We start from the raw sequence: 16,295 nt of genomic DNA, 5'->3' as shown, positions 1-16,295 counted from the left end.
TCATTAGCTTAGAATCGTTACATTGGCACAAACGATCCAAATCCAATCCCTCTTCAATTGCGGTGATCCTTTTCTGGTGCCAATTTCGGATTGAACTTTAATTGACCACAGATTCTTGTGTCAAGGCATGAGCATGAACTGCAACATAGCATATGGTCCTAATTCTTTGCACCTGACAGGTAGCTAGTCAAGATCTTGCCTTTGCAGAAGAAATGTGGATTGCTTCCCATTCAGGTTTCTTCTTGCATGTTCGTTTCAAGTATCAAGATCATGGGAAACATGGTCCTCTGTAATATGATGTGTTTTGTCCAATGAACGTTGGATTTAGGGCAATTGTGGAGCTAGGACTTAATGCTGATTCACCTACTAGCTTCCTTCCTTTAGACCAGGGGTATCAAACTGCCGGCCTGCGGGCCGGACGCGTCACATGGAAGCCACGCCCACCCGATTGCCGGCAATAGCAAAATCGGCCCGATACGTTGCGCGACGTCATGTGACGTCACGAGTTTGACATGCCTGCTTTAGACAGAAACTGAACAAATTTTATTCCAAATGGTTCTTCAGCTGCAGTTATTTTAAATTAACTAACACGATTAGCAGATTAAAATGGTATTGTTGTGAATTCCCCCACTTCCTTGTAACTTGTAGGATTTTTTTACTTTTAGTTACACCTGAAAACCAAGTAGAATTCTAGTGATAGCAGCAAGTGTAGAAACCACTAGTAGTTAATAGATTGCATTAATCTTAGTCGAAATAAATTTTAGACAGGGGCAGAATTTGTATCTGGTTAGGCTGTCTGTTCCTTATTTCTCACAAAATGGTTGACCTCTGTTTTTCAATCTGGTTACTGTTATCCTTCCTCTTGACACATTCAGGAACTCGATCTGGGAAGAGTATCAAGTGTTTTCCGGGCAACTGACACTGTTTTCCCTTCCCTTCTCTTAAAAAGAACTTCATAAAGAGTAAATGGAGATTTTTCCCCCCCAGTATCTAATTAGAAATGAACTGTTTTAAATGAAAACTGGGGAAATTACAATAATCCTCATGAAATGATGCACAGTTTACGTTCATGCCTCAATCGGTGTAGTGTACTTGCTGTCGAGCGTACTTGTTAAGAAGGATAAGGCTGGAGAATTTTTCCATTCCTGCAGTTTTAGTTTTGTTAGTTTTTAAAAGTGAAGGTAAAGCTAGACACTAGATTTTAGGTAGAATGTTTTCTTCATTTCTCCATATATATTTTTTCTCCTTACCGTGCCTTTTGCATGCTGTCTTCCAAGTCGTTTATAATATAAACTATCAGCTGCCGTTTATACTTATTTATTTTGTGGATATTTTTATTGCTTTGATGTCTTTTAAACTATTTTAGAATTTTAGAATTGCAAGCCACCCAGAGTCACTCGGGTAAGTTGGCTGGCTAGACAGATTGAATAAACAAATTCCAAAAAATTAAACTACAGTGTTGTTGATAATTACAGATAAGCTTAATGAAAGCAAATATTAGTTTCTGGTTAACAGCACTTTTGAATGGCATCCAAGAACATAATGGATTGTGTTTGTGTGTGTGTATTTATAAACATATATGGGAAAGGACTTCTATAATTCTTGGAGGTCTTCTAGTCCAACCCCCTGCTCAGGCAGGAAACCCTATACCATTCCAGACAAATGGTTATCCAGTCTCTTCTTAAAAACTTCCAGTGTTGGAGCATTCACAACTTCTGAAGGCAGGTTGTTCCACTGATTAATTGTTCTAACTGTCAGGAAATTTCTCCTTAATTCTAAGTTGCTTCTCTCTTTGGTTAGTTTCCATCCATTGCTTCTTGTCCTGCCTTCAGGCGCTTTGGAGAATAGCTTGACTCACTCTTCTTTGTGGCAACCCCTGAGATAGTGGAACACTACTATCATGTCACCCCTCGTCCTTCTCTTCATTAAACAAGACATACCCAATTCCAGTAACTGTTCTTTATATGTTTCAGCCTCCAGTCCCCTAATCATCTTGTGTTGCTCTTCTCTGCACTCTTTCTAGAGTCTCAACATCTTTTTTACATCCTGTGATCAAAACTGGATGCAGTATTCCAATTTGAGGATATATGTTTAAAATGCAGGAGAACCTAGAAGATGAATCTTTGAGCTATGGACTAATTGATGGGTGAATGTCTATGGGAGTTATTGGAAGTCCAGGCCAAAGCTGCTGAATGTTTTAAAATCAAACAAGCACTTTGAGTTCAGCATGGAAGTAAATAAATTAGTAACAAAACAATACAAATGAAATAAAAAAAACCCCAATGTGTTCATGTTTGTACTTTCCTCATCAAGTAAGATTTGGGAGCTGAAGAAGTTTTGCAAGATATTAAACAGTAGTTTGGTCTTGACTGCAATAGAACATGCCTCCATGTTGTCTTTCTTGAAAAAGTTGGCTAACTGGCACATCCAAAAATTATTGTACCTTCATATACAGTAGTATAACTTTGAGATGGAGCTTTCAGTTTCTTTTTTATCCATCTCTGTATCTAAAGTAGAAAATAACAATTTGTGTCATTTCGATAGCTAATGAAGAAAACTTAGCTAACCCCTTAGGTATCTTGGAATAAAGCAGCGAAATCTGAATCCCTGGCCTGACTTTTTGAGTGACTCCCTTTGAAAGGTAGGGCGGAAAAAAGTGATACTGAATCCACATGTTGCATAAGGTTTTTTATTTTTAAATCTGCCCTCTAAAATCACAGACAGGATGTTGATACCCTGTGCTAGTAAACATTCTGCACTATTTAGAAATAGAAAATGAATCAGGGGTTCCGAAAGGTGTGTGATTATATGGAATAGAATGTAAATTAATTCATTTTTGGTACAATTCACCTGGTAACTTTTTGCTCAAGGGTTAAGTTTGCTGATTCATAAAAGCGATCTTCATCTTCAATTTACACTGACAAAAATAGGTTTCTTAGTACAAAGCGTAACTTCATTCAAAATTAAAAACAACAATGTGTGATTGTGGTTAGGAGAGTATTAGACGTTTCTCACGTCTTGTAAATAGAATAGAATAGAATAACAGAGTTGGAAGGGATCTTGAAGGTCATCTAGTCCAACCCCCTGCTCAGGCAGGAAACCCTATACCATTTCGGACAAATGGCTGTCCAGTCTCTTCTTAAAAACTTCCAGTGTTGGTGCATTCACCGCTTCTGGAGGCAGATTGTTCCACTAGTTAATTGTTCTAACTGTCAGGAAGTTTCTCCTTAGTTCTAGATTGCTTCTCTCCTTGATTAGTTTCCATCCATTGCTTCTTGTCCTGCCTTCAGATGCTTTGGAGAATAGCTTGACTCTCTCTTCTTTGTGGGCAACCCCTGAGATATTGGAAGACTGCTATCATGTCATCCTTAGTCCTTCTCTTCATTAAACTAGACATACCCAATTCCAGCAACCGTTCTTCACATATTTTATCCTCCAGTCCCCTGAAAGAAGGATTTGATGAATGAATGATGAATGATTTTTAGAAAAAGGAAAATGGACCCAGTTCGAAGCAGTTCTATCATCTCCTGCTCCTCATATGAAACAGGTATCCTGTCTAACACCTCTGCCTCTTTCTTGATTTGTATCTCCCCCCCCCAAAGCAAAATATATATTATTATCGATATATCTTCATTTGAAATGTCTAATAATTAGTTTATACAATGGGTTGTCCTTTGAAACGATACAGATGACTTACTTACAGCCAGATGCTGACACTATGGAATAGCTTATTTGATCCCTATTGTGCTCTCTTTTTAAAAAGATTTTAAAACTATTTTGATAGGAATTTGAGCATTAGAAGTACAGTTGAACTATCTTTTAATTTGGGGATATTTTTATGGTTGGCTCCGGTTCTTAGTTTAGATGATGGTTTTATTTAGCCGTAGTGGGTGGTTTTGTTTTCATATTCAATATATTATACTGTTGTCAGTCATTTGAAGTCTTCGCAGTATGGCTAAATATTCAAAAGTTTATACTAGTAAATATCTATTTTTAAAGGATCTTGCTGTGTGCTGCTTGAAAGATTCTGTATTTGGTTTTCATGAATTAGAAATTAAAAAAATGAAGATGCTACAACGTTTGTAAGTGTGAACAACGGTCATAAGTCACTTTTTTCAGTGCCGTTGTAAGTTTGAAAGGTCACTCAATGAACTGTTATAAGTCGAGGACTAGTGTGAATGATATTGGAACAAAATTTGGTTTGGGTGTGCTGATAGCAAGCTCCCCCCCCCCAAAAAAAAGGGAACATGTCATTGATGAATGGATGTGAATTGAATACTCAACTGAACGATCAGCCCAAAAAAGAAGCACATTTAGGTGGTTGGGTCATTTGGAGAGAAGTGAAATGCAGGCCAACTCGTACAAAACAAATCTCTGAAGGGAAAGTCAATGGGTTGAGAGGAAGAGGAGGAACAAGAACATTGCAATTAAGGCATTTCATGAAATTGTCAAAAGAGAAAGCAATACATGCAAAGGCTCAAAGGCACTCCGTGAATCAGTGCACGCATGTGGCAGAATCACGCATGTGCCAGAAAGGCATCAAGAAGTATAGTGAACAGTTACGATGTAAATTTCCTTTTCCTTTCGTTTTCCCCTCTTGTTTTACATGTCTTCGTTCTGTATATTTATCAAATTCATCTCTACCTGCTGGTGACCAAAAGGACTGTCAGTGGCTTACATAGGATATAAGTAGAAACAGTTTAAAACATCCACCTTTAAAACTATACACAATGTACTTGCTACTTCTGTCTTTATGTTCTTTGTATAATATTGCTTACAGTGAAAAGAAATGGCATGGAGTGTGTGTGTGTGTGTGTGTGTGTGTGTAATGTATGTATATAATGTGTATGTATATGCATGTGTGTATATGTGTGTGTGTGTGTGTGTGTATTCAGAATTTTGAATTTACAGTATTCACAGTAGTGAGGTCTGCCTGCACAATATGCTCCTAGATTGGTATATTTATATTTGGTATATATTTATATTTGATTTATATTTGGTAGACCGGGTGCTTCACCCAACAGATAAGATATATATGTGTGTGTATATATACACTCAACAGACTTCTCAATAAGACTAGTATAGCTATTTTGGACTCATTTTGTCCTCATCAGCTAGCCACACCCTTTATGGGATTCGAACCTGGGCAGTCTATATGCTAGGCAGTTGTATTAACCACCAGGTCACAGGCTCTCTTCCCCTCTTTGTATATACAGGAAGTTTTTCAGACTGACGGTCTGATTGATTGCACCTTAGGCATTTTGACTGCTATACTGCAGTTCTACTTTTTTATAATCTCTTTTGCCTTGCAGCCCCCCAACTAGGGGCGTTAAGCAGGCTCAAGTCGCTACTGCGATACATTACAATTCAGATTTCTTTTTTGCTGACAAGAGTTAAAGGTTTAAGTGGGAGACTAGTATTGCTATTTTGGACTCATTTTGTCCTCATCAGCTAGCCACACCCTTTATGGGATTCGAATCTGGGCAGTCTACATGCTAGGCAGTTGTATTATACTATACACACACACACACACACACACACATTATTAATTGAGAATTCTGTTGAATGTATACTAATACAAATAGAAGGGACGGGGAAGAGAAAACTTGCAAATAAGTGATTTTTTTGTGTGATGTTGTTAATAAAGTTTGGGTCAAATACTGGCAAAGGTAGAGAATGGAGTAAAAAAAGTTGAGGGATTTGAGAAGCTGCAATTTTGAGGAGAAAATTCAGGAAGACTAAGGGACCGAAACGAGGAAGAATGGGAATGGCGGCATTTGCGATTATATGAAGAAGAAGCAGAGTAGAAAATTTTTTAAAAAGCAGCATCCAGCTTTATCATTTGTCCCTTCTTTTAGGATTAAAAGGCTAGGAAGGATTCAGTGATACCTCTTCTGCCAGACCTAGAGCTTAAGCAGATTTCTGATGAAATATATTACCCCAGGAATAAAATCAGTGCTGGGACCTGTTTCACAAAGTCTCGGTGGAGAACAGGAAAGAGTGTGAATCTTGACTTGGCTTGACATGGATTTGAATTCGCCTCAACCTTTTTTTTTTTTTTTTGCCAGTTTTTAACATGATACGGAATGAGAAACAATGCAGCGGATAGAATAAACTCAAAAGACTCAACCAGAGCACAACTCACAAAAGTTACCGCGTATATGGATCCTGGAAGGATGTGTTGCAACTGAATATTTTGAATTTTAAAATTACCCTTTTCTGAACTTTCAAGATAGAATGAGAATCCTTCCAGTCCCGTTTTGACACCAGTTCGGTTCGGAGTCAGGCATTTAAAATACTTGTGTTAGGCCTGGGATAGTCAAACTGAGATAATAGATAATAGATATCTATTAACTCAATTTCATTGAGGGCCACATCAGCATTGCGGTTGCCCTCGGGCTGGGTGGGTGCGTCCTACTGGGTGGGCGTGGATGGAGTGGGTGTGGCCTACTGGGTGGGCATGGCCAGCTCTACATCGTTCGCGTCAAGGGTGCCTGTGGGGGCCTGGGCAGGAGTGGGACAGATCTGGGGGTCTCTGGCAGAAGGGGGTGGGATCGGGGCAAGCGCCAAGGCATGGTCCATTTCTTCATTCCTCACAAAGGGTGACACCTCCCCAGCATGCACCCAGGCGGCAGGGCGACGTGGCAGGGGCTGGTTCCTCGCTGATTCCAGACGGCCTTGTGGAGCTAAGACTGAATGTGTTTCAGCATAGATGGCCACCACAAAATTGTACATTGGCTCCCGGCCGGCCTGGGCCAGGGCCAAGGCAGCGGGGGCCGTTCCTTCACTGTTTCCAGGATGGCTTCGCGGGCCACATGAAACCACTTCGCGGGCCGCATCCGGCCCCCGGGCCTTGTGTTTGACATGTCTGTAATAGACTATTAAAATTAGGTGTGCTGAGTACCTCTGTCATAGTGTTTTGCTTCCATCACTTCCGCTTGAAAGTGTAAAAGAATTAAGAATTGTTTGTGTCTGTTTTTTTTTTATCTTTTAGATTTTTGCCATTTACTGAGCCCGCCCTGTTTCACCGAGGAAGATAAATACAGTCTGGAAGCTCTCTGTACAATTCATAAACAGATGGATGATGACAAAGATGGTGGCATTGAAGTAGAGGAAAGCGATGAGGTTGGTATGGACATATGTTAGTTTTAGTGTTACGTGTTCCCATGTAAATGTACAGCTGCGCTATTTCACATAATCCTGGCAGACGAATTAGAAGGGGGAAAAAAAACACACCCTTCACTTGGCGTTTTGGCGCATTCCCCAAGAATGTAGACGACAGATTTAAGATAAGTCTTGAGATTAATTTGGATAGCAGTGCATAGATATTTCTGCTAAAAGTGTAGCTTTGTATACCGAAAGACAGACGGTGTATGCCGTTGGAATCCGAATGGTCAAGTTAAAACCAGCCGTGATTTTATTCTCTGCACATGTACAGGAACAGGGGAAAAGCAAGGCTGTGGTACATGGGGTTTTTATGCTATTCTGCAGCATTTACTGTTCTTAGCAGATCTGCCTCTCCATAGTGGAGAAGGACTGTATCAGTCACACTAATTGAATCAGGGACCCTCAAATGTTTTTCGTGCTTTGTGTGTTTACGTGTATTTTCTGTTTTCTTGGTGTTTCTGCTGCTAGCTTTTTAAAACTCCTGTTTAAACAAATGGCTTACTATGAAAGCTATTTTTCTTCAAACATTGGTTCAGTTTAAAGATGGGGAAAGTTTAAAAAGTGGCAAGGCAGAAAAACGAATAGTCTGACTCATCTTGAGTGGTCTTTTGGTGCTATTAATGGGGTATTAGTAGCCTAGTTCAAATAGCAACTCCAACTTTTCTCCCTCCCCCTGTGCTCCTCGTCTATCATCACCACAGGGAAATTAATAATACGGTAAAATGTAGACTGCACCAAGATAGGAACAGGACACAGACATGTGAGAAAACGTGTGTTTTGGTTTGCGCTCCTCTCATGCAGAAGTGGGAATTTTTAACAATTCCTATTTAGATGTCCTCACAGAATGAGTGTCATCAAGTTGGGTGAGGTGACCCTGATGTAAAGCTGCACCGTGAAGAGCTTTCTAAGGGATAATAATCAGCATTTTGAATTGGACCCCGCAGTTGTGTGGCCACTGTATTCTCTTAACAGCTGTAGCATCTGCACATTGCAAAAGTCCAGACCTATGGTGGGAAAACTACTTGGTATTTCCACAACAGAAGATCCTGCCATATTTGCCACAACTGACAGACTGTCACTTTGTGGTTACCCGCAGTGAAGTGTTTTCCTTGGCTGCTTCTGTTTTTCTGAAGTATTTTTCCTGCTTAAATGTGTGAAGTACCTATTGTCACATCAATCTCCCCTGTGTTAACCTTCTATAGGTAAATATTATTGATGGATATATTTCATTGCCTTTTTTCCTTCCTGTTTTTCATATGCACATTTTCATATTTTTTTTCCTTTTACTGTAGTTTCTCAATCTATTTTAATAGCATTTTTATTTGTAAACTATCTTGAGGTGTGGCTACATAGGAATCGTAATATAGTAGAACTACTGTCAATACATAATAATAATAATAATAATAATAATAATAATTATAATTATATTATTTATATTATATTATTATAATAGGCGCCTTGGGTGCAATCCCAAAACAACTGGAGCACCACTTGAACACCATCGGCATTGACAAATTCGCCATTAGTCAATTGCAAAAGGCAGCCTTACTAGGAACTGCTTCCATCCTGCGACGATATCTGTAATACCATCAAACATGCACATCTGCCTATCCCAGGTCCTTGGTAAGGACTCGATAGGTAGACAAAATGACAAATCCAGTCTGAGCATCTGGCTGACTGTGCGATGATCCATAATAATAATAATAATAATAATAATAATAATAATAATAATAATAATAGTAGTAGTAGTAGTAGTAGTAGTAGTAGTAGTAGTAGTAGTAGTAGTAGTAGTAGTAAAGTTGGAAGGGACCTTGGAGGTCATCTAGTCCAACCCCCTGCTCAGGCAGGAAACCCTATACCATTTCGGACAAATGATTGTCCAATCTCTTCTTAAAAACTTCCAGTGTTGGAGCATTCACTGCTTCTGGAGGCAGGCTGTTCCACTGGTTAATTGTTCTCACTGTCAGGAAGTTTCTTCTTAGTTCTAGGTTGCTTCTCTCCTTGGTTAGTTTCCATCCGTTGCTTCTTGTCCTGCCTTCAGGTGCCTTGGAGAATAGCTTGACTCCCTCTTCTTTGGGGCAGCCCCTGAGATATTGGAACACGGCTATCATGTCCCCCCTCGTCCTTCTCTTCATTAAACTAGACATACCCAATTCCAGCAGCCGTTCCTTGTATGTTTTAGCCTCCAGTCCCCTAATCATCTTTGTTGCTCTTCTCTGTACTCTTTCTAGAGTCTCAACATCTTTTTTACATCGTGGTGACCAAAACTGGATGCATTATTCCAAGTGTGGCCTTACCAAGGCATTGTAAAGTGGTATTAATACTTCACGTGATCTTGATCAATATTTTTTTTTCTTAAGATGGGAAAGGAAATATTCTATACTGATGGAACCTTTTAGAAAGTGCTCAGTCCGACACTGGAGTTTACCACTGTGCTTTCGATGAAGATAATGATGATTAATTAAATTCACATGTTGTCCAACTCCCAGCAACTCCGGTCTATTGTCGATTGCAAGGAATTCAAATATATTGATGGGCCTGTGATCCTCTCGTCTTCTCTCTTTCTGTATCACCTGCTATTGCAGTATCCTTTTAAGAATTATACAAAGGAAAAGAAAAGTATGTTCTTCGGGGTTTTTTTTTAGTGCGGGATGTACAGTTTTACGTGAGGAAGGAAATTCTGTCCGAAGAAATTAGCCCTTTTTCCAAAACCGGCTTCCTGTTCAGTTAATACATGCCTGAAACAATTAACCTTGTGTTCGGTGTTGATACAGGGAGTGGCTGGCAAAACTCTTAATTACTTTTCAGTAGTCTTAGTCTATTCAGAAAAAAAAAGGGTTGTAACATTACAGAATATAGTGTCTCACTACAAAATAACAATGGTAATCTATTTCCAGGAGGAAGCAGCGTCTTTATCACTGTAATGACATAGAGTCTAGTGCCAAAATACATAGTGCGTAGTAACCTTACGTTTTAGCTAACGGGCACATTTGCAATACGAGGACGCTCCTAGCTTTGAATCAGAGTGATTCAGCTGAATTTGAGAAAGGGAGAACGGCCTGTTCTTGAAAACGTATTTTTTTTCTTCTTCTTCTTCAAAGAACAATTGATGATAACCAGGACGCTTCCAGCTTTTATTGCAGGCATGTCAAACACAAGGCCCAGGGCCCGGATGCGGCCCGCAAAGTGGTTTCACGTGGCCCGCGAAGCCATCCTGGAAACAGTGAGGGAATGGCCCCCGCTGCCTTGGCCCTGGCCCAGGCCGGTCGGGAGCCAATGTACAATTTTGTGGTGGCCATCTATACTGAAACACATTCAGTCTTAGCTCCATAGGTTCCCCCCCCCACATGGCCTGAGAGGAACAGTGAGGCTCCTCCAGTGGACCATGCCTTGGCGCTTGCCCCGGTCCCACCCCGTTCTGCCAGAGACCCTCAGATCTGTCCCACTCCTGCCCAGGCCCCCACAGGCACCCTTGACGGGAACGATATAGAGCTGGCCACACCCACCCAGTAGGCCACACCCACTCCATTCACGCCCACCCCGTTGGCCGCACCCACCCTGGCCACACCCACCCGGCCCCCTGAGGGCAACCGCAATGCTGATGCGGCCCTCAGTGAAATTGAGTTTGACACCCCTGTTTTATTGGAATGGATTGAATGGAAGGAAGAACAATCAATGGGTAGCTAATCGGAGGATAGCAATTGTTGTAGGGACAGCTGGGCAAGTTAGCTGGGCTCTGGAAGGGTCTGCAGCATCCTCTCTCTTTCTGAGAGTAAAGCATGTGGATGATCTGAATTAGAAATCTAGTAATGGAGAGGGGGGAAAAAAGGAAGAAGCAGACTTCCTAGAATCATTGAGGTTAAATTGAATACAGAATAACAGAGTTGGAAGGGACCTTGGAGGTCTTCTAGTCCAACCCCTTGCTTAAACAGGAGACCTTATATCAGGGGGTAGGCAACCTCGGCTCTTTTATGACTCGTGGACTTCAACTCCCAGAATTCCTGAGCCAGCCATGCTGAGGGGAAAGAGAGAGGTTTCCAAGCTGAGCCAGGGCTGGCTGAGGAATTCTGGGAGTTGAAGTCCAGGAGTCATAAAAGAGCCAAGGTTGCCTACCCCTGCCTTAAACCATTCCCGACAAATGGTTGTCCACTTCAGTCCCTTCTTAAAAACCTCCAACGGTGGAGACCCACAACTTCTGAAGGCAAGCTGTTCCACTGGTTGTTTGTTCTTACTGTCAGGAGCCTTTTCTTATTTCTAGGTTGCTTCTCTCCTTGATTAGTTTCCATTTCTTGCTTCTTGTCTTGCCTTCTGGTTCTTTGGAAACTAAGATGACCCCCTCTTCTTTGTGGCAGCCCCTCAAATATTGAAACACTGCTATTGTGTCACCCCTAATCCTTCTTTTCACTAGACTAGACATTCCCAATTCCTGCAACCATTCTTCATATATTTTAGCTTTCAGCCCTCCCCAATCATTTTTGTTGCTCTTCTCTGCACTCTTTCCAAAGTCTCAACATCTCTTTTTATATCGTGGCGACCAAAATTGGATGCAGTATTCCAAGTGTGGTCTTACCAAGGCATTATAAAGCAGTATCAACACTTCACGTGATCTTGATTCTATCTCTCTTAATTTAACGGGATGGAAAAGCAGCAGCAAATTGCTGGCCTATCCCCTTGGTTATCCGAATATCAGCCATTGAGGTTTAAAATCCTGATTTATGTCTTGGGTCCCGTTTTCATTTCCGGTTTGATTTTTTTTCCTATCCCTCCCTCTGTTTGTGTCATCTTCTGAGCTTTCAATCTTGGACAATTTTACTTCACTACCATATGCACTTTCTGCTACCTGATTGCAAGGCTCTGTTAATGACATTCAGCCTTGGCCCAGGACAGCAAAATGAATTCTATATTTAGGAACCTGAGGTGAAGATTATTAGAGGAAACAGGGGGGATGATGAACCTTCCTTTGGGATTTTTCAGCTCCTGCTTTGCCCAAACAACTGCCTTTTTCAAAGTTCTTTTGCTGTAGCTTCAAATGCTCCGTTTATTCAGTTGCCTCCGACAGGCTACGGTTTACCTCCAGCATGCTAAACTTAGAGATGATGGAGGAAGGCTGCAGATGATATGAATGTTGCATGGGCTACCGAAGACAGCAGACTCTGTGAAATGAAGAAGAAGGTGTCAATTGCTCAGCTGCTTCTGCTCCTCTGCGCGCCGAGGGCAGCTTGTGTTACAAGAAGAGCATCAAGTCTGTGCCCATCTCCTCAATACGAGGAAAACGCTCTGGGCTAAATAAATCCAATTTGAAATGGCGGCGAGAGTGCGACTCCTGTATATTTTCACCATTTCGTTACCTAGCTGGAGATTTGTGGCAGTTACAGATGTATAAATAGAAGGGTTTGGATTATTTAGAATTTGAAGGGCTTTTCTAATTGTTTTTAAAGGCATTTGTCTTTGGAGAATCTCAGTTGTCCCAAAGGTGCTTTTTCAATAGGCAACTGGCCTTTGTTTTTTCTTGAAGACTTTTTGCTTCTCATCCAAAAGGCTGCCTCGGTTCTGACTGAAGCTTTTCTTGGATGAGAAGTGAAACATCTTCAAGGAAAAACAAAAGTCCAGTTGCCTATTGAAAAAGCAGCTTTGGGACGCTTTTTAAGCAAGTATTTAAAAGATAAAGTGTATAGCGGGAAAAAAAACACCTATGACAGTGGTGGCGAACCTATGGCACGCGTGCTAGAGGTGGCACTCAGAGCCCTCTCTGTGGGCACACGCGCCATGCCCCAGAGATGGCAACCGTCCCTCTTCAACCAGCCGCCCGCTAACTCACCGAGGTCCCACGTGGCCGGATGCATCCCAACATGGATGGTTCCCCCCCCGTCCCATCCCTCCTGGCCTCGCATGCTCTCCTTTTCCAGGGCACGACCCACTGCATTGCCTCCTCAACTGTCGGCCGACCGTCCAGCTCAGAGGCGGCTTCTCTGGTGGCGGGTTGCGGAGCCCCAGAGTGCGCGGGTCGAGCTGGCAGGCTGTGGCTGCTGACGGATACTGTCGGCTCCCATGCGCTCGCTGGCCTCTGNTGCCCGGCCCCCAACAGGTGTCCCTCCCCATGAGCAACATCAAGGTGACCGCACCTACCTTGGCCACACCCACCCAGTTTGCCATGATCTCACAGCCACACCCACCCAGTGGGCCACACCCCCTGGCACCCGGCGATACATAAGTGGGTTTTGGGTTGCAGTTTGGGCACTCGGTCTCTAAAAGGTTCGCCACCACTGACCTATGAAGTCTAATATGCAATTACAACCACAGTTACAATTTTATAATTAGGTAAACCTTGTGCATACACACAATAATAAATTCCGCTCTTCTCTCCTCCCACTGACTCAGCCAGTCTCTCTCCTGACATCAAATTAGAAAATTAAAATTAACATCAATTGTGTGCTTCCAAAAAAACATCAATTGTGGCAATACGTAAGCTTGATGAAATAGCTCCAGATTTGGAAAAATCACCTCCTCTCTCATGATGAATTGGATTTTTTTACAAATATTCTCGGAACTGTCTTACTCCATAAAAAATTTCAAAACAAAGAAGTTATTTTCTGAAAACTTCTGAAAAGTTTTTAAGAAGAGATTGGACAACCATTTGTCTGAAATGGTATAGGGTTTCCTGCTTGAGCAGGGGGTTGGACTAGATGACCTACAAGGTCCCTTCCATCTCCTTCTCCTTCTCCTTTTATTTATTATCTCTGATAATATTCTTTGATCAAATATTCCATCATACAATTGGCAGCATTTTTGGCACCATAAATATTTTACATGCCACTGTATACGAAATCCAATCAATCCTGGTGTCTTACCATTAGCCATTTTTTAAAATTATTTGTTTAAATCTCTGCCTCAGAAACTGGGACAAATAAAGGTTCTTTCTGTGTATCATTTAAGAGTGATAAGTTTGTATTATTTAGAAGGGCCTCTAGACTCTCATCTGATATACTTTTTAGTTTATTATGTGGTTCCGAGTATGATTTTTAAAAGAATAATGATTTATATTCTTTGAAGTTTTATATATCACCTCTAATAATTAGAATCATTGCCCCTTGCTTTAAATGATTAGCCCAAATCCTATAAGATCTTCCACTATTCTTCCAGTATCTCTATTGTAAACATGTGAACATGAAATCTCTTAGTTTGTATTTCTGAGGTATTTTGCTTACCAATCTTTGCTGAAGAGTTACTACTGATAAAGGCAAGCATGAGCATATGCTCGTTTTAATATACATTTTAACATATGTTCATCTTAAGATGAAGCCAAAACGTATATTTTGTAATCTAGATCACATTTGGAAATGTCAGTATACTGGCAGTATGCCTGCAGCGTTATCCAATATTTTTTTTTTAAACTTTTATCTGAATTTTTTAATTTAAATTTTTGAATTACATTAATTCCTTTTACTTTATATTCAAGAAAATAATTGCGACACATAAGCAACATCTGTTACATATTTCTATTATTGTGAATAATTCATTTCAAATTTCTGGAAAGTATAGGACAGCCCAATATAGAAACATTATTTCTGCTCTGGAAGGGCTAAAGTTTATACAGGTAGGCCTTATAAATTTCTGTAGCTAATCACACTTGGCCAATAAAGAATATTTCTATTCCTATTCCATTCCCACTCCTAATTCCTAATCCATTCCTAATTCCTATTCCTATTCCATTCCTAATTCCTAATTCCTATTCCATTCCTAATTCCTATTCCTATTCCATTCCTAATCCCTATTCCTAATTCCTATTCTTATTCCATTCCTAATTCCTATTCCTAATTCCTATTCCATTCCTAATTCCTATTCCCATTCCCATTCCTATTAGTTTAGCACCATTGTAAGTTTGAACCGTCACCGGAAAATGGTCATTAAACAAATGTAATGCAGTTTGAACAGCAGAAAAGCCGAACGCTCAAAGAAGTTCATGCTGATTGATTGCCATCTTTCTTCATGCCTACCGTGTTCCCGGGAGCAAGAAATTAGCCCAAAGTGGTGAATATCAAACTGATCAGAACATATTTTATTTGCACATCATTAAAAATGGTGCCCAGCTTGAACCAGATGCAAGTGGCATTCTCAGCAATGCGATTTGCAAGGACTGTGTGGGAGTGTGTTGAAGGCTCTGTTTTATTACCCATGATTACCCACTATTAAAAATTACTCTGTTACTTTGCAGCGTTGGCAGAAAAGTACACATCCTTTGCAGTTGCGACTAGCATACACAATGATCTTAAAAATAAAATAAAATCCTGGCCTGTATTGATCAGAGCGATTTGATCCAAGGCCTTTTCCATTTCTCATTTACGCTTCTTTTCCCAATATTGATTAAAAGGAATGGCAGCAACTTGGTTATGTACATACAACGTATGTTATAGCATGTTACTGATTGACCAATTTGTCCTCCCAGGCACTTGCTTTTCCCAATGAATGAACAAGTGTATAATGTTTTGGGCTCATTTGTTTAATTGGGTTCTCTGTCTAATTTTAGACAAGAGTGTTCTTGTGTGGAGAACACGCCACATTTTCAATATACAGAAACATTGAAAATTCACTTTTAATATTGAGTATCAGGAATATCAAACTTTTTAGCACTGCTATATATAGGCTCCATTGGTGTTTCCAGACCTTAATGGCATATTTTTTAGGACTGTGCAGTGACCGTGAGAAGCCAGGAAATGAAAGCAGGTGCTGATGTGTGCAGTATATATACACTCACACCTGTTCTGGAGCATTTTTCCCAGTTTGAATTAAAAGTCCTGTCTATTCTTGGTAAACGAATGGATTTATGCAGATACACATATTCACATATTTCAATGGCTCATAAGTGCAAACAGTTGGGAGAAAATGCGTTCAGGGTTGGTTTTGGTTGGGAACCCCTAGTTGTGAGTGATATACCACATATTTTTTCTTTGTTCATATATTTTTTTTCCATGTGATCTTTTCTGCAGGATTGTTTTAAATTCAGGGTTGGCTCTCTTTTTGATAGACAAGAATGTGTTTCTATCTGGAGGGTTTTAACACTTCATATTCTCAAGTGACGGTGAATCTCTAGGATGTTGCATTCTCAAGGGCTTCTGAAGACCCTAGTCCAG

The 16,295-nt window shown here is 40.6% G+C and overlaps 1 protein-coding gene across 1 annotated transcript in view; it reads left to right on the top strand.

The window, feature by feature from the left end:
• Positions 1–6,994: 6,994 nt before the first annotated feature.
• The window catches only part of STIM2 (stromal interaction molecule 2), a gene marked incomplete at its 5' end in the record, with an annotated part of 43,634 nt that continues 34,333 nt past the window's right edge, over positions 6,995–16,295 (top strand). Inside the window, one exon of the mRNA XM_015827110.1 lies at positions 6,995–7,125. Coding sequence (XP_015682596.1) covers positions 6,995–7,125 — 131 coding nt within the window. The remainder of the gene's footprint in view (positions 7,126–16,295) is intronic.

This window comes from Protobothrops mucrosquamatus, unplaced genomic scaffold, assembly GCF_001527695.2.
Source record: "Protobothrops mucrosquamatus isolate PMUCROS unplaced genomic scaffold, P.Mucros_1.0 scaffold3500, whole genome shotgun sequence".
In the NCBI taxonomy this organism is placed as follows: Eukaryota; Metazoa; Chordata; class Lepidosauria; order Squamata; family Viperidae; genus Protobothrops; species Protobothrops mucrosquamatus.
Note: the sequence above shows the minus strand (reverse complement) of the source record. Positions and strands in the feature narration are given on the sequence as shown.